The sequence below is a fragment of the Dipteris shenzhenensis genome, chromosome 20 (genome assembly GCF_047967505.1).
Source record: "Dipteris shenzhenensis isolate YYH24624 ecotype China chromosome 20, Dip_SZ_1.0, whole genome shotgun sequence".
NCBI classification, from domain to species: Eukaryota; Viridiplantae; Streptophyta; class Polypodiopsida; order Gleicheniales; family Dipteridaceae; genus Dipteris; species Dipteris shenzhenensis.
In genome coordinates this window covers 29,930,681-29,952,729 of record NC_141615.1, presented here as the reverse complement: position 1 = coordinate 29,952,729, position 22,049 = coordinate 29,930,681, and the positions used below count along the sequence as shown (strand labels likewise).

Below are 22,049 nucleotides of genomic sequence, written 5' to 3'. Positions count from 1 at the left end.
AGTTGGATGTGGAATATGTCCAAATATGGGAGAAAGAATTTTTGGAAAATAAAAATCATAATTTCAATTCTTGAAGATGAGTTTCATTACTACCACGAGTAACCTCGCCCGTCTATGATGCGCTAGAGAGGGGCTTGAGACCCGCTCCGTTGGATCTCAAAGTGCAATCTTAGAAATTCTTTAATTTAAAGAATTAAAATTCCAAGTTTCAAGACCCCCTCGTTAAGGGGTGAAATTATTATTATTTATATATATGCATATATGTGTGTGTGTGCGTGCGTGCGTGTGTGTGTGTGTGTGTATATGTGTATACATATATAAATATATAAAAATATAAAAAAATATATATGTATGTGTAAACATATATAAATATATATATGTATATATGTATGTACATATATATACATATATATATGTTTATATATACATATATATACATATATATATATATACATATGTGTATACATATATGTATGTATATATGTATGGACATATATATATGTATACACATATATACATACATATATGTATACACATATATAAATGTATAAATATATATATATTTATATATGTATACACAGTATACATATATAAATATATATATATTTATACATTTATATATGTGTATACATATATGTATGTATATAGATATGTATATATATATATGTGTATGTATATACATACATACCGTGAAAGACATATAAGTATACCTCACCACATAAAGGGTGAAATAAAAGTATGCCTTGCTTGAACCAATAAGTAAATACATACCATAAGTCATAAGTAAGTCAATGGACAAAGAAGGAACAAATCGTTGGTCTAGCAAGACCTTGCATGCACTCGTAAATATAGATGAGTATGAAAAACAAAGTAGATGTACTCATCATGTAGGTATCGAATGTGCAATTAGTCTATTGGATTGTATCTAGGCATCTGTGCAAACCTGCATGTACTTGGAGAAACAACTGAGTGTGATGAAAGAGAACATATGAGCTCACGTTGGAAATAAACGAGTGCCTTGAAAATGATAAGAAAACATGTGAGAAGTACCTTTGCATTTGTGAAATAACGTATCCAAGGAGTAATGATATCAAAGCTAAATAGAAAAGAAACATTGAAAGAAAACATGTTAGAATATTAACAACGTAAAACATTCACAAGTCCTTTTCTTTCATAGGATGGACCAACTTATGAAAGTGAAGCTAGTGTTGAATACAATGGCTAACTTTTCATAGGATGGACCAACTTATGAAAGTGAAGCTAGTGTTGAATACAATGGCTAACTTATTGAGTACTCGTTTGGCTGTGGCATTTATGGATTATTTATTGCATACTCGTTTGAACATGGTATGTATGTATATATACATACATATATGTATGTATGTATATATATATATATATGTACACATACATACATATATATATTTATATATGTTTAAATAAATATAAATATAAATCTATATTTATGCCCACTCTCTATCTCTAGTCCAAAATCTCTCTCTCTCTCTCTCTCTCTCTCTCTCTATATATATATATATATATATATATAGGGCTCTCTCTCTCTCTCGTCCCCCTCTCATTCTTGCTCCTGTCTCGCTCGCTTCCCCCCCTCTCATTCTCGCTCCTATCACGCTCGCTTCCCCCCCCACTCTCTCTCGCTCTCTCTTTTATCTCCGGCTCTCTCTCTCTCTCTCTCATTCTCTCTACTCTCTCTCCCTCTCTCTCTTATCTCTCTCTCTCCAGCTCTCTCTCTCTCTCTCTCTCTTGTCTCTCTCTCTCTCTCTCACTCTATATAGTTTGAGCGTGGCATGTGGCAGGGAGCGGCCCCATAATATAATAATATCAATTACATTACATTATAATATATATTTAAAGATAAATAATAAATAAGAAATATTTATGTAAATATATATATCGAGGGCGACACAGCAGCCCTATAATATAATAAAATATATTAGTTTTGAAATAATATAACGCTCTGATCGTGCGCAGCACATCGCCCACTGACACTGCATGTGGCGATGTGTCTGTCTTTGACGGTCCGTATTGGGAGGGTGTCGCAAGCACTTCCCAAAAAAAAAAAAGAAAAAAAAAAAAAGAAAAAAGAATAAGATGGTGTCGCAAGCACCGTACATGTGTAGTTGCTCTGCGATCCGCAGTGAGAACAGTGTGCGTCGAGTCGTAGGTTGCGTTGACTGGGAGTCAATTGCCAATCGCCACATGTGTGCCAGCCGCCACGTGTCTGCTCATTACTGCACGTCTGCGAGTCTATCCCGCCACATGTGTGCATTGTGTGGCTGCCCGCATTGCCGCGCCCTAGTCATTTACTCTAGGCCATGATCACCACGTGGCAAAATCTCCTGTATCCTCCCTACCGAACCTCCCTTCTATAAACTAACCTATCGCCAACCTCCGTCCTTCGCTTTCCAAACCTCCAGAATTACTCCACCTTGAAGAATAGAGAGAACAGAAGAGAAGAGAACAGAAGAGAAGAGAACAGAAGAGGAGAGACGAGAAGGCAGGCCTTAAAGTGTCCGTAGTACAAACAGATGCAAAATAGTGTACGTACAAAGAGAGAATGCCTTCGTTTGGAACAAGCTATCAATAGATTCTCTTCCTCTTTGATCTTCAGCAGTTGCGTTGTGGGAGCGACATGAGAGATCGTCTGAGTTTAGCATCGAAGCTTATGCTGCGCGCGCGGTTTCCGAATTGGTTTTGATCACTCGCGTTGTTCCTTTCCTGATTTGAGCTACAAGCTCCCCAAAACCGCAGCAGAATGAGGTCTCGCCCGGTTCTGAAAGCACCACACAATGCTCACGCTGCCGATGAGCAGAAGGAATGGCCCGACGGTGTCCGCAGCACCTTTAATGGCATGAGGAAGAAAGGCCCCGGCGTGAGGGCGTGGTTGCTCATCGATTCCACCGGTGCTGCTCTCGTTGTTGAAGCGGGTAAACATGCCATTATGAGGCGAACTGGCCTTCCAGCTCGTGATCTGCGGATTCTTGATCCTGTATTGTCCTACCCGTCTACGATTCTCGGTCGTGAAAGAGCTATCGTCGTCAATCTGGAGCATATCAAAGCCATTATTACAGCGGAAGAAGTCCTTTTGTTGAACTCTAAGGATCCTTTAGTTGCTCCCTTTGTGGCAGATTTACAACGCCGACTTCTAAAGGTAAATTTTCTCCTAGCAAGTATTTGTGTGGCTTTCTCGGGTTGATCACTGACCACCGGATGCTTTGAAGAACCGTGTTTCCTGAATCGAGTTGACGCGTTTATAAATGTTGACAATTTGAGTTGTTTGTCCTCCTCATTGAAATCTTTGTATGTTTGTATAGACATAGGGAACTGAATGATAAAATTCTATCTGCTGAATCAAAGGAACCCGGTCGTGGCGACGGTGGGCTCAGTGATTTTGACGGAGAGGCTGGGAATAAATTCTCTCCTCCAGGGAATACCATGAGCAACAGATCTACAAACCCCTTGCTTCAAGATACATCGGGTCGTTGGAAAATTTCTCAGTGGGATGAAACGCAAGTGAAGCATGGACTGGAAGGTCTTGAGAACAGGATTGGCCCAGAGGTTCTACCATTTGAATTTCGTGCGTTGGAAGTTTGCCTTGAAGCAGCTTGCGGCGCTCTTGATTCGGAGGTACTCTTGCAAAGCAAGGATCAAAATTGCATGTGGCATGTGAGGTAGAATTCTTCTCACCATTTCACTGATCTCCATCGTGCAGACAACAAATTTGGAGCAAGAGGCATATCCAGCGTTAGATGAATTAACATCAAAGATCAGCACCTTGAATCTGGAACGAGTCCGACAGATAAAAAGTCGGTTAGTGATCATCTCTGGGAGAGTACAGAAGGTGCAAAGCTCGCTCGCTCCAATTATTCGTGATGCATCTTAGGATTTCAATACTCTACTAAATGTGACTTAGCCATCTCAATCCTTTGGAGATGGTTTTTTTGGTAACGCTGTAAGTCTTTTTCTGAATTCATGTCCCTGGAGAAAGATGAGTCCTGACTATATTAAGCAATTTTAATGGCGTTAGGTAAGGGATGAGCTTGAACAGCTGCTTGATGATGACGGGGATATGGCAGAGATGTATTTGACGGATAAACTGGGCCAGCATTTGGATGGACATTCTTCACGAATGTATTTGGATGGCGCAGATGAATTTGCAAGTCAGCTTGAACCTGATCAGGAGTCCTCGGACATTGATGGGGACATGTGAGTAATGCAGAAATCGTCTTTAGTAACAAACTTGTCGACCATTGAGGTTACTGTGCATGGATTACATAGCGGCAGGTCCTTAGCTTCCTCCATGCATTGCAAACGTATTTGAGCTTTTGTTTTGTCTTTGGGCAGTTGGGCTGTGGTAACCAGTGTAATTTGACCTTCTATCTTGTTGGTAGTTGAGCCACTGTAAACCTTAACCAATTGTCACTGTTAACTGGAATAGAGAGTATTTATATGTGAATGCATACTTGGTAGATTATTTCTGCTCATTGGTCAAAAAGCTGAACTGAGTACAACTGAGAAGTGCTGACTGCTCCTTCTAGAACTAAGTGTAAAGCTGGGCTCTCTTTACTGAAGATGGAGTGGAGAGGGGCAGACTGCCCCTCTTCTCCTACTCCCTAGAGGGCTGAAGGGCTGCTGAAAGCTAGTACAAGATGGAGACAGCTAGTACAGGTCCATGGATCCTAGGATGTCTAGTCTAGGACAGCTAGGAGAGGGGGAGCTGTCATAAGATGAAACTACCTCAACGTTGACCCTGGGTTTAGGATTCCATCTACCACTTTGCCTACATGCTGCCCAAATTTCAGCCAGGTGCTGAGGCAAAAGTGTGATGGTCTGCTCTCTTCTCTTCGTGCTTTCCATTGGAAGGCTTTGAACGGGGTGAAGAGACATCCCCTTACTTGGTCAACTGGGGGGCTGACCTGACCAGGTTGAGCTTCGAGCGGGGATCCTAAATGGCCTATAGACGATGACAAGTGCTGGGTCCAGAGTTTCATTAAAGGCCCTACACAATAGTCCATGCCAGGGATAATGAAAATCATCCCTTTCCCTTTACTACTCCTTGCCCTCTGTCCTCTTACAAACACCACCTATTCTAACAATTTCATCATCATTCACCTCATTACTCGCACCTAGATGGCACAACTTGCAAGAATATCGCCCCCTTGATTTCAGTCTGATCAATCATGCTAATGTGAATATATAATTTGGCAAAAAGAATATATTAGATGCTGCCACTTGAATCTCGTTCTGTCACTTTTTCCATTTTGATTTGGTAGCTCTACGTCTAGCAAGAACAATGGAAGTTGCCACCAAGTCCCTGGAAGTTATTTGAAATGTGAATACTTGTCCGCTGGGCCTATTTCAACAGATGGTGGGACGGTGGTTTTTTATGTCTTTTTTCCATGACAGCGTCTTATGCTGAACAATGAGAAAAATGAATTTGCTGCTTGACCAAAGCTTTATTTGGGTGCAGGGTTCCTGTAGACCAAGTACATAACTTGCAAGACACATCCTCAGGGGTTTTCGATGATGCTTTAAGGCGGGATGGTTCAACTCCCAGCGGTCCTGGCATAGATAGTGGAAGCACTAACAGCAGTAACAGCAGCAGCAGTGGTGATTCCAAGCGTCTTGATGTTGAAGAGCTCGAAATGCTTTTGGAGGCCTACTTTGTACAGATTGATGGTACCTTGAATAAGCTGTCTGCGGTAAGCTCCAGAGGTCTTCCTACCTTTTTGTGTGCCTTAGCCATTTGACTTCTGGCAAGTGTTCTGTTTAACAAGCAGCTGGTCATCGTTATTAAAATGAAGCAAATAAGAGCTTAATTCCTCAGGTTTGGCATGCTCGTTGTATGAACCTGAAGTGAGTCAGTATCTCAATGGACTTAAACCATGTTTTGAGTTATAATAGTTAAAAAAATGAAGGGCAAAAAATATGGCGAGGGAGGAACATTTTACCTCATGTTTCGTTTTTAAAAATCTTTCTGAGAGGAACTCGATGAATTGACCGTGAGAAGTACAGCAAACTAAAACGGAAGTGAAGAGAGAGAGAGAGAGAGAGAGAGAGAGAGAGAGAGAGAGAGCCAACCTCACACACACCAAACAAGAAAGGGGAGAGAGAGAGAGAGAGAGAGAGAGAGAGGAGACAAACTGCAATTGATATCAGGAAAAACCCCCAAAGTGGTGGGCAAAACCTCTGCTATAGATGGATGAACTGCTCCACACAATAGATGCACAAGCCTGCTCAAGAGGCACCACACTAAGATAACTGAAATGGAATGAGGGGGGGGCCTATAAATAGCCCCTCACACTCCTGGGTCGGATGAGTTAAGCAGGCGCGACCCACCTGCTCTAGATGGCCAACTGTAGGCCCCTAGGGGGCCGACCCCTGCCCTATATCTAGGGCTCCACAAGGCCCTATGAGTGGGCTGAACCTCTGCTCCAGCAGCCCGACTGGCAGGGCTCTAGGGCTGTACCTCAGGCCCTACACATGGGCTGCTGCACAGCCCCATATGAGAGCTATAGGCCCTGCCTCCTGGCCTGACTGCCTGTCTACTAGGGCCGACCCTGCTGCCCTACCATGGGCCGACCAGCAGGCATCCCTCAGCCTGTAAAGGTCTGTAAGGCCTGACAAAACAGCCCTACTGGCCCACCTCCAGGCTTCCCCAGTGCGCAACAAGATGTGACTACACAAGGACTGCCATGGGACAGCATGTGGGCCAGCAAGAGGGCCCAAGATGGCAACACAATACCTGTCCTACCCTAGACTACCCTCACGGGGGTGGGCTCACCCACAAGCGAAGACTCTCTCTCTGTACCCTAACCTAACCTCTCTCTGGGCGGGCACACTCATAAGCAAGGACCTTACTCTCTTCAGTGACGTCAGGAGATGTTGACCTCCAACACCCCCTCTCAGCTCTTGGATGGAACACAAGTGCTAGGGAGCTGGGTGTGCTGATGGAACAACTAGAGGAATCCGTCGTGTGATGCTCCATTGCTGAAGACCACCACAAGTACTGTTGAAGAAGCCCCCTCTTGGAAGGAACCGCCTCAGCACGATCACTAGAAACTCAGAAATGTTGCTTCTAGGCTACAAAGGCTAGATGCCCTCCTCTAGTCCGGTACTGGTACAATAAGTCATCTGGTGCAAGAATCCAACTGTTGCTGCTGGTACGTCACTCAAACAGAAGGTACTGATACAATACTTCAACTGATAGTGCCCTCGGTGCAAGGTCTGCTTCCCTAAATGGGCACCTACATCTCAGAGCTATACAGCCCCCTCTCAGGTTCAAATTGGTTCACTAACGCCAGATCGATGAACCTAAGTGCTCCGGTGACAATGGGCATATAACAGCTCAAACAGCTCACAAGAATCAATCAACTGTGTCTGGATTCCCGCACTGACAATCTTCTAACCCATCTGGATCTCCAGTAGCTCATCAGACAATAGCTGCAGCAGAACACTAGGAGACTCCCTCTGGATCTGCCAGGTCATAAAGTCCAAACAAACTACATACCAATAACATATTGCCACCTGAGTTAGTGGGAATAAGTCCTCGTGGCTCAAGGTCCTGCCTCCATGACCACTGCACCTGACTGGCAGGTACCGCTGCCACAAACAAGCAAGCAATCCTTCGTCTGGAGTCAGAAAGCCTGCTGGCAACGCATCCTGCTGTGTACTACTAGAAGATTGGAGTAAACGTTCTCGCAGCAGTAACACCATCCTGCTGGTTACCAGTCCCCTCACCGTTCCTTTGAGGACACTGCTGCCCGTAGTGACATTTCTGGCCACATTGGTTACGTGTTCGTGATGCCTTGAGTGTTTCATGTTCCTCATCTGTCAACTGCTTCCATCTTTTCTGCTTAGCTGCCAAAGCCTCAGCTTGACTCTCATAGGTACGGTCTACAAATCTCTCCTACACCATTGGGACCAGTTCCTCCCAGGTCAACTCATTCATCCTTCCACTGGTTATCAAGGACAAATAGAAGGCACCATATTGAGAGGATAATTGGGACAGTAAAGTTATGGCCATGTCCTCAAAGGATATCTGCTTCCCTGGCTGGAGGATCTTCTGTTGAAGTTCTTGTAACTTGTTGATGTGCTCCTGCACTGATGAAAACTTATTGGGATCCAACAATCTCATCTGGACTTCCAGGGAAACCCTCTCCATGGGATTGATTGTACAGGGACGCCAAGTGCTCCTAGATACTCTTGGCCACCATCATGTGCTTCACGTGATTAATCACATAAGGAGTATGGTTAAGATAGATAAATGACCTTACCCTTGCATTGACACGGTCCCAGAGCTGAGACATGGTCTCGGCCTCCTGCTGCTCTAGGATGCCAAGGTTGGACGCAAGGGGATCAGGCCTTGCAACTCCCACCAAAAATGAAGTCTGCCAGATCATAAGACTGTAGCACAGACTTCAGCATGACCTGCCAAACACCGTAATTTATGGTCAATCGGAACGTGGGCGAAACTGGAGCTCTCGTTGCGCCACGTAAGTTGTAATTCTTCAATCCGGCCCTCGAACTTCTCCACTTGATCTTCGATCCTCGTCTTTAAATTTGGAGAGGTTAAAATGACTTGGAGTGCCTTGGAGAGAAAGAGGCAAGCGGGGGGAAAAGAAAAAAGAAAAGGCCTTTAGACTTAGGATTTCAGAGGGGTAGAAATGTATGTGATGAAATGGCTTTTTTTCCAAAGGTTTTTAAACCTTGGGATGATGTGGCGGCTGCCTCCTTTGCTTCTCTGTGTACATAAATCGATGTGCACATTTGTGGAGATATCCCCGGGAGTCGAAAGCCTTTAAAGCCTCTATCAAGCCATGCCTTGGAATCGACTTTAAAGCTATTAGAATCGGGAAGGCTGAAGCTTTAGGCACCAAGCTGTCAGAATCGGGGAGGCTGAAGCTTTAGGCACCAAGCGAAGTCACGACGGGTTTGGAGCTTCAATTAAGAAGCTTGCTATTATTTATAGCTTATCTCCAACAAAACTCTGCACAGACTCAGCTGTAGATGGATGGGACGGGTGTGCTTGAGAGGCAGTCCACACACGTAGACAGCAGGCTGTCAGGACTCAAGGAGGCTGAGAGTGAATTCTGTCACAGCAATGCCATAATCCGCTGCCAAACTCCAACGCAGCCAGCAATTATGGTGGTGGTAGGCATTCTATGAAGTAATGCAGCGGCCTATGCATGTAGTCTGTCTCGCTGTCTTAAACAGTCCAGCAGCATGATGGGGCATCGCTGCAGAAGGTGCTATGAGAAGGCGCTTTGTTCTAGAATTTCTTTGCAGTCTCGGCTCTCGGGAAGACCAAGCTCATACAAGGTGACAAACTCAACTTCAAATCTCCGATTGTGAGAGCTCCCTTTACTTTTGTACTTGCTGGCTCTGATACCAATGTCAGTATTGGCCACGATCCTAAGGGAGGCCAACCAAATCCTCTGTGTGACCAGGCATCCCTAAAGGCAGTGGGGAACTGTCTCTAGAACTCCTTCCGTGCATGAAATACATCTTCCATGTACCCGCATTTGATCTAGCCAAGGGCCAAATGGTCAGACCCCCATGAGCCAACAACCAACGAAATAGGAGATCTTGCGTGGCTGTAGACTAGTCCAAAGACCAGGCCAGAAGCGGAAGATAACCTCCCTTGGGACATCCTTCTCTATCTAGTGTCGTACCCTTGAGGGGGTCCATGTTGTTGCCTCGAGCTGTAGGCAGCGCCCAATGCGACTCGTATAAGAAAAGGAGACCTGCTCCACCCGACTTGATTGCCCTACTTGGGTTGGCCAAAACCATTCTCCCGAGTCCCACTGGATGTCACAGAGAGGTCTGCCCTCCCAAAGCCACATGCGCCATATTGCTCCCTCCAGTGTCGATAAGACTATGGTGGGGTCTATGTACCAAGTCCTGCCCAAGCGGCCCACTATCCTGACCCTCTGTCACTCCAACCCCTCTAGTACATGGCTGCGGGCCTCACCAATGTGTCAAATAGCCACCTCTTTGTCGGGGGTTCCTGAAAATAGTTGAGCTAGAGATCCTTTCCCTAGTGTAAGTCGTGCCCTAGCTTTGTGGGTCATCGTGAAGACTGGTGTCGCAAAGACTGCCCCTAACTAGGTGTAGGGCTGTACGATCTCCACTAGTTCTCCTCGATAAGTGAATTTGGTTCGATGAGTTATTGCCAGTGAGGTGTTAAAAATCGTAACCTTGTTTTGCCAAGGTTGATTGTCAAGTCTCTTCTGGAGAACATCTCTAGAGCATCTAGGTGTTTCTGTAAGCCTGCTGCTGAGGAGAATAGAAGGACTATGTCAACTGCATAAAATAGTATTTGTATCATCAGATCGGCCAGCACTGATCCCTCACCTCTCAGGAAGCCAATGAAAGTTCTAATCTCATCAATATCTAGCCGAAATAGTGTCGGTGAGAGGGGGCATCCCTACTAAACTCCTATCGTGCTCTCGCCAATCTGACACGCAAGCGCATGCACTCTCCCTGTGATTGACTCATACAGACTCTTCACCCCACAAATCATGACTCTTGGAATCTGCATCTTCTAAAGCCGTCTAATCGTCTAATCATGCATGATCGTGGGACTATGTCGAAGGCCTTCTGAAAGTCTACAAAGCAGGCATAGACTTTCTAGGTCTCGATTTTGCCGCTCAATGACTTCTTGCAGAGTGAAGATATGATCAAGAGTGAAATGTTGTCTTCGAAAACCAGCATGTCCCAAGGCTTGCTGCTTGTACCTCTCTGTGTAGAAGCGTATCTCTTAAACTCCTTAATGATTGCTATTCCTACATGATACACTGCCCATTTACCATCCTTCCTGGCAAACCTAACTTTGGCTAATTCCGTTGGGTTATCTTTCAGCTGAGCCTTTGTGGGTACCTCGGCTATCCATAACTTAGTACCTTTCAGCTTATAGGATTGTCATAAAATCTTGAGACGTAAATCTCGTGAATTAAACTTAAGGATAGCATAACCTTTACTATGGTCGATAAAGACTGTTCTTTTTTTTTTTCCCCCAAGAAAATCACTTCATTAAGTATGAATGAAAACCGCGAGAGCAAGCTCAAATGCGAGAGTACATCATGCAATGCATGAGGAAAAAACAGCTCAAAGTGAGCTGGTAAAGAACCAAGGCGGAGGCTGAAAATGCCATCTCAACCCTAAAGGAAACTCATAGAAGAAAGGAGATCCCCTCCAAACTCTGAAGAAAGTAACTCTCCTCGCAATGGCTGCTCTGGAGGATCCCTGCATGCTCGCCCAAATGGCCATCAGAGTGTGTACTGTGTCAGTCCAAATACTGGCCATAGTCTGGGAAGGGTGAACCTCGATACCCCCGATCGCCTCTGTACACCTGTCAAAACCAAAAGACTCACAGTCTTAAAATGATGTAAGGCTGACTATATGATTTTTTTTTCTAGGACATAATCTAGGAGTCCATGCACATGCCCAAACTCATCCTCTAAAAACACAACATAGTGCAGTTAAGGTTGAAAACCATAAACTCCATCACGCATAGCAGGGACTGGCTACTATGACATCCCCACTGACGTCATCAGCGCCCAACCGTGGGTGTAGACCATAGTATAAAGATATGCTCTCACACATATAAATCCACACATACTTGAGCATCCATTTATACAAAGTCTTCGTACAGAGTTTCTGTTGACACTCCGGAGGTGAAGGGTAGACTCAGCCATGACGAAGGCTAGCACTAAAGGAGAAGGCTAATCAAAGGTAGTCCAAAATCTCTTCATTCAAGCTACAACTGCTTGTGAGGACTAAATGATTTTATTTTATTCTCTCCCAGACAAGCATCTGAATCTAGCTGATAGGGCAACGCACCACTTAAGATATTATTGGAAAACCAGCAGGCCGCAACATGGATGAAAACTTCAGAAGGTGAAATTTGCATGTCGCTAATACAACATAAGCATATACCTAGATATATGTATGTGTGTGTGTGTGTGTTTGGGGTGATCTCAAGCACACTCTTCTTCTTATGATCAATCATGCTTGGGTAGAACAATCTCTTCCCCCTTCTTGGAAACATGGGCTTGTCAAATTGATCCCCAAAAAAAGATTGTGTGAGACAATGGCTGATTGGCGGCCCATATCTCTTATGCCAGTTATCTACAAACTCATTGCCAAGATGATTGTCCTTAGGGTTCGATTTATCTTGCAAGCCGGACTTCATCCTAGGGAAGGCAGATTACTGACAATATCTCCAATGCTTTGATTGCAATTGAGTATGCCAAATATTCTAAACAAGATGTTCTCATTCTGCAAGTGGACATTGCGAAAGCATTTGATACTGTCCATTGGGATTTTATTTCTCAGACAATGCATAAATTGGGATTTGGCCCTCGGCTCGTTCATGTTATTTACTGGTTGTATTCTCATGCCACTGCACAGTGTCTGCTTGGTAGTGGGTTGTCAAGGACATGGACTATGACCCGTTCAGTGAGACAGGGATGCCCTCTTAGCTCCCTACTGTATGCCATTGCTACTCATCCGTTATTGTTGCATATGGACCATCTTGCAGATACAGGACAGCTTCATGGCTTGCATATTCCAAGGGCACAGCCGCTTCTTGCACAGGCATATGCTGATGATTCATATTTCATGCCCAGGAATTCTCAAAGTGACCTCTCTCATTTGATGCATACTTTGAATGATTTTGGCATAGCTGCTGGACTGCATATCAACTTTTAGAAATCGAATCTTCTAGCATTGAAAGAAGCTGAATGGCATGCACTTCTCTGGCCAGGCCACATTATTTCTTCCCATACCATTGTGAGGCATTTAGGGTATCCCATTGGCTGGAATATTACCCCTCAACAACATCTTAAATGGGTGCTTCAAAAGATTAACAAGAAGCTGGAATATTGGCACTTGTCAACTTGGCCTCTACATGTTCGACTTCGGATAGTCCAGTCTATCATTATGGCATATGTGCAATTTTACTTGCCTCTTCTTCACTGGTCTTTTAAGCATTTGGCTTCCTATATGTCCCAGGCTATGGAGATATTTTGGAAAAGCAAATCTCACAAAAAGGCTTTGCTACTACTTCCCATGCAGTCTGTATGTTCTCCTAAGACTCATGGCGGACTGAATATTCTCAATCTTCAGTTTCATATGTTCGCAAGAAAGAGCACTATGATTGCCGATTTCTTTCAGCAAAAACAGCCATGGGCTATTATGCTAGCAGCTATGTGTGGAAACATGAAGTCTCATGCATATGGGCATTGGATTACAGATCATTGGGAAGCAGTCATGACCACATTTCAGGGAAAAATTCCTGGCTGTCCTATTTCTACTGCTTTTATTCATGACTGGAAGAGAATTCTCTTTTATGCTAAATGGTCATGTGCTTCCTCCCATCATGGTAACTCTCTTCGTTTGGAAAGCATCCATTGGAGCAAGGTGTTTGAATCGCTTCTTGCTTTACAGGCACCAATTAAAGCATATAATCTTATGAAATTGGGCATAAGATTTGTCGGAGATGTGGTGGATCAACATGGTTATGTGCTGTCATTTCCACAAGCTTGCAGGACATTCCCCTTGGGTCTGCATCATAGGCCCATTTGGAGAATACTTACAACTATGTTGCAGCCATTCTGTTCCTCCGTTGTTTGTTCAGGACAGATTACTGGACTGGAATCTGATTTCCTTGTCTCCTGCTACTTGTTCACTTTCACTGCATAATTTGACATCTTCGATGGTCTACAGATTTCTTCTTCCATCGCCATGGATTGATAAGCATGCCAACACTCTTTGGAATTTGGATAGGCCTTTATCTTGGTGGGAATCAAAACTCATGAAAATTTGGAAAGCTAAATTGCCATTGAAACAGAGGCTCTTCCTTTGGAGATGTATAGCGGGAGCTTTTTCCATTGGGGTGAAATTGGAAGCACGTCGTATTGCTTCCTCTTCCTGCCCCCGTTGCTCTCATCACCATGAGACAGTTCCCCATTTGTTATGGTCTTGCCTGCACTCTCGAATACTGATCAGTCATGTCTCTCATTTGCTACGGCTCCGGTTTCCCTCTATCAGAGTTGGGAAACTCTTCTGGATGTTTGGATGCTTCTCACCTCAGATGTCTCCATTCCTCCTTTTCTTTCACTGGGCTCGCTTTTGGGTACTATGGACTATTTGGACACAGAGATTGCATTTTAGGATGGGACAACAGTTTCCTCAGGCATATGCTTTCTTCAGAATGTCCCTCAAGCAATCTTTATATGATAGTTATGCTGCGAGGGACTTAGATGCTACTAGCCTTGAAGTGTTTTCTCATTGTTTTTGAGTTCTTTCATTAGGCTCTCCTTTGGAGTCTAATGTCATGTACATTGATTTCATGCTAATTTTATAGTTACTAGTTTCACAAAAAAAGTAAGTGTGTGTGTGTCTTGTGTGTAAAAAAAATCCTCAAAATTGATCCTCCTCCAGCTTGATATGTCACTTTTTACTTGGCTACCTCATGACTTTTGCTCTGAGGTTTTACTCGTAAAAACTTTTTTCTTGTACTTATTGGTGGGTTTTCACCTCTTTTGAGGTTTCCCACACAGAAATATAAAGATTTCACTAAAAAAAAGTGTGTGTGTGTAGATATACATATATGTATATGTATATATATACCTTTGTAAGACTAGAATATATCCAATCATATTTTTTATTGTTCTTAAGTCGGAAAATCTACACAAAATAAAAGAGAACAAAAGACAAGAAAAAAGAGGTAACAAAAACTTTTTTAAAAAACAAAAGGAAGACATACTCAAGCAAAGCAACACTTATCTTTTTTAAAAAACAAAAGGAAGACATACTCAAGCAAAGCAACACTTATCTCGTCATTAGTGTCCAAGCATAAACAACTATATGTATATGTATGTATGTATATGTATGTGTGTGTGTGTGTGTGTAGTATCTCAATACTCTTTCGATTGGTTGGTGATCTGCTAAGCCGCCGTCGCGTCCCCGCCTGGTTGTCCCGCTGCCTCGCCCTGTCCACTCCTTTTGCCCTCTCTGCAGCCCCTCACCCTCTCCGCCACTCTCCATCTCTGTTGCCTTCACCCTCCGCTTGTTGCGTCCCCGCCTGCCCAGTTTGATCTGCCTCTGCGCCTCCCGTCACCCCGTCTCCCACTGCCTCTGTTAGCTCTGCCTCCCGTCGCCTCCACCTCCGCCCCCCTCTTCCCCCGCCTCGTCCGTCTTCCTCCCCCTCTCCCCCACCGAGTCCCCTTCCTCGCCTCCTCTCCACTCTCTTGTCCTCTCTTTCCCTTCTTTTCTCCTTCTATCTTCCTCCTCCTCTCCCTCCTCGCATTCTCGTCCCCCCTCCTCTTACGCCTTCCCTCGTCCCCCCTTGCCCTCCTTGCCCTCATCCTTCTTCCACTTCCGTCCTTGCTCCCTTGTTCACCCCGCCTCATCTCCGCCTCCCCGTTGGAAGCCCTTCCTCACCCTTCTCCTTATTTCTTTTTCCTCCCTGTAGCGGGAGCATTTGTGCTTATTAAGGCGAAAGAAAAACCTTGGTGGCGACCCTTGGTCTGGCCAGAGGACTCTATGGCAGCACCCTTGAATCCCACAGCCGTTAAGATTCTTCTTTTCCCATCTGACAAGCAACAGGTACAGCAAGCAATTTAATCCCTCCAAGACAAGGCGCTCGTGGGCAGAATTGTGAGCCTCACACCTATAAGGAGACAAGTGCGAGAGTGGATTCAAGCAAGCTTGGCATTAGAGGGTGACCACATTCAGCAGGTCACCATCTATGGAAGAGGCATCTTCCTCATTCAGCTGAGCTCCCCCGATACACCCTTGACACTTGTGGAGCAGAGCCCCATCCTCCTTGGCCCCCATTTGGTGTATCTCTTTCCTTGGTACCATGGCTTTACAGTGGAGGACATGGAGACGACACACCACGTTCCCCACTTCCCGGTTACGGTTTGCTTCCCAAGGCTCCCAAAGGAGTACAGACCCATCCTCCCCTCCATTGGTCGGGCATTTGGCACCGTGCTCGAGTCTCTGCCAAATTCGACCACAGCAATGGTAGCAGATGATGGGGTCCCCAGGATCAGACTAGTGGTTGAGAGCCCAGAGTCCCTCCCAGAGTTGATTCTTCTAGAGACCCTTGAAGGGGGTACACTTCGTCACGTTACCAGGCCAGTGTCTCCGTTGCATACTGATGGGTCACTTAGCCAGAGATTGCCCCTATGGCCATGGTCGAGTGTCCCCACCCTCCACTCCCGCAGAGCAAGCATAGTCAGTAGGCCCGAGTCCAGCACCCTCTCAGGCACGAGCAGCAGGAGTTTGAGACCCCCTGGGTTACTCCCCTCGAAGGGGACTGGAACCAGGTTAAAAAGAAAAAGAAACCAAGCAAATAGGCCTGCAACTACCGCAAGCAGAGGGCCAAACGCAGAGAGAGGGATAGGGTTGATCGAGAGGCTCCTAAGGAGGAACAGTAGAAGCCACCTTCCCTAGTGGAAGGGGCCACCGCCCAGCCAAAGGATCCTCCCGTTTTGGAGGTTCAGCCTCCGCACTCACCCTTGCATCAGCAGTGAGCCCGAAGAGCTCAAGATGCAGCGATGGCGGAAGCCACGGACGCTAGCCCGACAACAACTTCGGAGGACGGGATTTAGAGCCCTGGTGAGCCTGATCAACAAGGGGAGCCTGTGGTCGTCCCTATCCCTCCCCCTCCCCCTCCCCCTCCCCTTCCCCCTGATACCTTGGAAGCAAATGCTACATGGGAATTGGTGCCTTTGCCTCAAGACAAGAATGCAATTGGTTGCAAGTGGGTTTATAAGGTGAAGCACAATGCAAATGGTTCTGTGAACAGATACAAGGCAAGATTAGTTGTCAAGGTGTATGCACAGACATATGGCATTGATTATGAAGAAACATTCAGTCTGGTTGCAAGGATGGCAATCATAAGAGCAGTCATTGCTATGGCTACATCAAAGGGATGGTCTTTACATCAGATGGATGTAAAAGGTAAGGGTAAGACGACACTCCCTTTTGTCTCCTCATCGTAGTAGCTGGTCCATCTGAGGAGGGATCCAGAGGGACGGGGCTCGTTCTTCCGGCCAGTGGCTCCTAACCTCCAGGCTGGGCGACCCTTACCGCGGGACTTCTGGAGGTTAGGACCTTGGAATTATTTGGAGATTCTGGACTTGTATCCTCTACCACTGGAGGTAAGGCTCATGGTCCTACAGCCCCAAAAGAGGGGTTTGATCAGTGCAGTGGGCTCTCAGACACGCCCCATTTCGAGATTCGAGTTTGCCTCCACAGGGTTGGAGAAGTGGTCTCCAAAGGTGTTTGATGCCATTATGGGAGATCAGATTTCACGTATGATGGACGAGTGGATGGGGCCACAAGGACTGGACCTTTGGCACGCCTATGGTGCGGAGGTGAACTTTCAGCTGAGCTTTAGGCGCGAGGAGCCGATGTGTGGTTTGGCGGTAGGAGTTATTAGATTACCGCTGGAGGCAAAGGTGGAGTAGGCATACTACTGGCCCCTGCAGAAGTGTGTGGAGTTGTTCATGGTGGAAGTCTCCTTCATGATGAACTAGGCACGAAAGATTGGTATTGAGCTGGTATCCATCCTAGTACGTCACCACACAGACACAGACTATTCGCCCTCCAAACCCCCGGTAAAATCACTCAAGGAAGTCTTTATGGAATAGGCACCCACCCACAGGAGAGCCTTGTTCTCGGCACCCCCGTTCTCATGAGTTGGACCATAGTGAGTTGGAACGTGCATGGACTCCACGACCGTGCTCGTAGCCATTGGCAGTACCAAATATTCCGGCAGTAGCTGCAGAGGGAAGTGGTAGGGCGGACAGTGGACATCCTTTTGATTCAAAAGCACATGTTTTCAGCATTAGACATTAGACGACGACACCACCTTCTGCCAGGGAGAGGTCCAGAGGAGTGGTCCCCCGCAGTAGGACGGAGCGGAGGGGTTTGCATCTCCGTCTCATAGACGTTGGCTCCAGAGGTCTACGATTAGGCTGAGCTCATCCCAGGACAGGCAGTTTGGATGGGAGTTCGGATGGGAGAGTCCAAGATTGGGATCTTGAAGGTGTATGCCCTAGCGTGCAGACAGCACCGCGCGACCTTTTGGAGGAGGCTATTAGAGTGTCTTCCGGATGTAGACTCCTGGATTGTTGGAGGGGACTTCAACAACCTGGAGTTTGGGGAAAACAAGCAGGGCGGCGCCTTCTTCTCTGAGATGCCAGCAGCAGAGCATAGCACCTGGGAGCAATTCATTTTCATGATCAATGACAGAGACTCATGGTGAGAGCCAGATTTCAGCAGGATATCTGGCAGCCTCCTCCTCTTTCGGATAGAGGAGACACGATGGACTGCTTGAGAGACTAGACCGTTTCTACGTTAGGGATTGGGCACTGCACAGAGGCAGCTCTATCGGGATTTTGGCAAGTACCACGATGTCAAACCACTCTCCGGTAGTACTTCACTTAGATCTCAGCCCTGCCGAGGTCTTTCCCAGAAGGGGTCCGCATTCCAAAGGACCTCCTGTAGGACGAGGAGATCCAGTAGGTCATGGCAAGGATTTGGGAGCAGTCAGAGATGACATCATGCGAGGGCTAGGCTTTGTGGGTGGCCGATGCGACCTAGAGGAGCAGTGGGGAGTTACAGGCTCACGCCCTTAGGGGGGACTCTTCAGGAGCGTGAGCGGGCTTTGAGGAGAGACCTCGCCTCCATAGAGCGGCTCAGGGAGCAAGACCCAGGTTCTCAGTGGCTTAGCAACAGGCTCGAGAGCGCTCGCCTTGAGCTTCAAGACACAAAGATCCGGCGGACTGAGTTCTCTTATCACTCTTCTCGGGCCCGGTGGGTATAGTAGGGGGACAGGATGACGAAGCAGTTTTTCCAGACTAATCGATAGGCACACAGCTGTAGCGTCTCCGGGATCCGTAGGGCATCATGTACACTGACTCGCAAGAGATCTTAGACCTGACCATAGGTTCTTACAGCTAGCTCTTTCAGACACAGAGGATGACTCCAGTTGGTATTGTGGCCCGAGAGGTAGTTTGGGATCACGTTCCGACAGTAGTCTCACAAGATTTACGCAGCAGGTTGGAGGAGCCTTTCATGGATGAGGAGCTCTAGGAAGTCCTCAAGGCTCTCCTAACCCAGAAGTGTCCTGGCGAGGATGGCTTGACTTCGTCCTTCTTCCGAAACTTCTGGGAGATTATCTCCACCCCTTTCCGACTAGCATGCCAGGAGATTTTTGACACGGGCTCCCTCTCTCAGTCCTTGAGTAGGGGGTGGATTTGTTTGATCCCGAAAGGGAGAGAGAGCTTGGACATCCGTCAGTGGAGACTGATCACTTTGCTTGATACTGCATACAAGCTCCTCGCCAAGGTCTTGAGCTTGTAGTTATAGCCCCATCTTATTGACATCATCCACGACGACACACAGACGGGGTTTGTTTAGGATCGTAGCATCGTGGACAACATCTTCACGTTCTGGGAGGCAGTGGATTGGTTCAGGGAGGAGTCACAGTCACTGGCCGTCATTATCTTGGATTTTGAGAAGGCCTACGACAGGGTGGAGTGGTCCTTCTTGGAGGGTACTATGCGGAGATTGGGTTTCTCAGGAGATGGGTTAGAGGAGTTTCTGCGCTCTATGCAGGGAGCTCTAGTCAGATGCTTATCGGAGGACACACGGGCGAGGCCTTTCCTCTCTCTCGCTTGGTCCCCCAGGGCGGCCCACTCGCTCCCTTCCTCTTCTTGTTCGTGGCGGAGGCTTTGGGCTACTACTTGAGATCACGGGTGGTGGGTCTCATAGGGTTGAGGCTCCTAATCAGACAGAGGAGGAACTGCTTGACTCCAAGTTTGCAGATGACACGGCCTTGTATGTTGATGGCACCACAACGAGTTTGGAGAGCCAGGGGAGCCCCGGCTATCTACTACGTGGCCTTGGGTGCGTGGATCAATTGGACAAAGTCTATAGATTTCTTCACGGGCTATGAGGAAACGCAACAGATTCGTGAGTGGGGGAGTGACTTTGGCTTCAGATGGATACCACGGGGCCAGACAGCGAGATACCTCGAATGTTAGACTGGTATTGACATTACAGCAGAGTAGCAGATTGCCTCGGTCCTTGAGAGTGTTCGATGCAAGCTTCTCTACTGGAGCTCGGCCAATCTCTCCCTCGGAGGTCGTGCCTTAGTGGCAAACCAAGTCCTTCTTGCCACAGCTTGGTATATTGCCTCCTGCTGGTGCTTTCACAAAGGATGCATTGGGCAGCTCCGACGGTTGGTTCGGAACTTCCTTTGGGCAGGATCGGATGGCACGTGAAATACTAGAGCCCGGGTCGCTTGGTAGACGGTTTTCATGCCGTAGGCACTGGGAGGCTTGGGTATCATAGATTCGGAGATGCAGAGGCGAGCCCTACTGGTCAAGTTGGTTGTTCGCGGCCTCACCCCAGGTGCAGAGCCTTGGAAGCTCCTTTTAATGCGAGGGCTTCTAAGGAACACTCCACGCACTGGGGCAGAGTGGCAGCCTTCACATAGATGAATCTTCTCAAAGGCCCCCCTTACGGGGAAGGGCTTCCGTTGATGAGGATCCTCCACAGGGTCTGGCAGAGACTAGCAGGGAGTCTCATTCATGCTCCGCTCAAATGCAGAGAGAAGTTTGAGCGTCAGCCCCTTATGTGGCACCCAAAGATCAGAGATCAGGAGGGGCGTATGCTCGGACAGCAGACTCACATTGATTGGGCAAAGTGGGACAATGGTCCGGTTGGGTCCTTTGGCCGTTGGAGTAGATTACCCATGGAGGCAGAGTCGAGGCTTGATGCCCTAGCGCATATGCGAGGGACAGGGCAGTGGATGAGCGAGATTGACTTAGCCATTCTCGAGTCCTGGTGGGAGGAGCTTCGCGTATGGAGAGATAGCAGGTGGTTGGGGTAGGTACTGGTGTCCCCTTGAAGATGTTGATGCAGTGAGGTAGCACGCACTCGGGCTTCTTCCGTGTAGGACCTGGAGGCCTGCTTCAGCCACTCACTGAGGGAGACCCTGAGGTGGATGGGAGTCTTGATGGGATTCACTAGCAGATGATCAGAGTGGTGGGATGTTTGGGGAAGGAGTGGCACATTGGCCCTCCCATTATCTCAGAGCAGAATGCCCCTAGATGGCGCCTTTGGTTGTGGAAGGGTAGACCCTTGAGGGAGGTCGAGTGGGATCCGGGAGAGTGGTTTTGGTCTTCCAAGTGCGGCCTAGCCGAGCAGGTGGATGAGGTGCCCTTCTTTTCCTACACCACATGGATTGGCAGGAGGCTTCAGATGGACTCGTCGAGGTGGACCGCCTTGAGGGAGAGGCGTTGGGTGACTAGAGAGTGTCCTGGGATGTTTGTTCCAGGTCTTGGACACGGCTATGGTCTAGTTTGCAGCTGAGGAAGATACTTCTTCCGTCCACGGAGGCTTGCCCATCGGATCGTGGTTGGGGAGCAGATGTGAGTGGAGGGGCAATGCCATTGTTGCCCTTGAAGATGCAAGACATGGAATGGAAAGGAAAGTAGAAAAGCAAGACTAGGCAAACATAATGGAAATGAAAGAATGCTAGAAAAAAATGTACAGCCAAGCAAAGTACTTACATGATCAAGAAAGGCTTGAGGCTTGATAATTTGACATGAGAAAGTACAATGCCTTTATAGGATAGGCACACACACTCTAAGTGTCAAATGTATATGGGTAAAGTCCCATAGTGACATGTGGCACTCTAGGATATAAAGTAGTATAGTACTACTCTAGAACACACCAAAAGTCACTCAAATTGACTCCATTTCCTAACACCCCCCCATGGAGGAAAGGTGAGGGACTACTGGAATGGAACCATGAACAAAACATGACGGTCATCAAAAACTGTGCATGCCGGTCTAGAACTAGACATGGTTCCCACACAATCTCTTAGGCAAGTGAGCATGGCTCAGAGGCTAGTGAGCATAACATAGAAATCTCATCTAGCATGGCTTAGAGGCTTATCACACATGGATGTATGATCAACTCAGAGGTCTAGGAGA

The 22,049-nt window shown here is 46.8% G+C and overlaps 1 protein-coding gene across 3 annotated transcripts in view; it reads left to right on the top strand.

The window, feature by feature from the left end:
- Positions 1-2,572: 2,572 nt before the first annotated feature.
- The window catches only part of LOC147889513 (magnesium transporter MRS2-3-like), a 31,831-nt gene continuing 12,354 nt past the window's right edge, over positions 2,573-22,049 (top strand). For all 3 annotated transcript variants that reach the window (XR_015542869.1, XR_015542868.1, XM_087391369.1), the window contains exons 1-5: positions 2,573-3,172; positions 3,379-3,648; positions 3,734-3,862; positions 4,049-4,227; positions 5,492-5,723. Coding sequence is in view for 1 of the 3 variants with exons in the window: in XM_087391369.1 (XP_087247495.1) it covers positions 2,777-3,172; positions 3,379-3,648; positions 3,734-3,862; positions 4,049-4,227; positions 5,492-5,723 (1,206 nt within the window). In the remaining 2 variants the exon portion in view is untranslated. The remainder of the gene's footprint in view (positions 3,173-3,378; positions 3,649-3,733; positions 3,863-4,048; positions 4,228-5,491; positions 5,724-22,049) is intronic.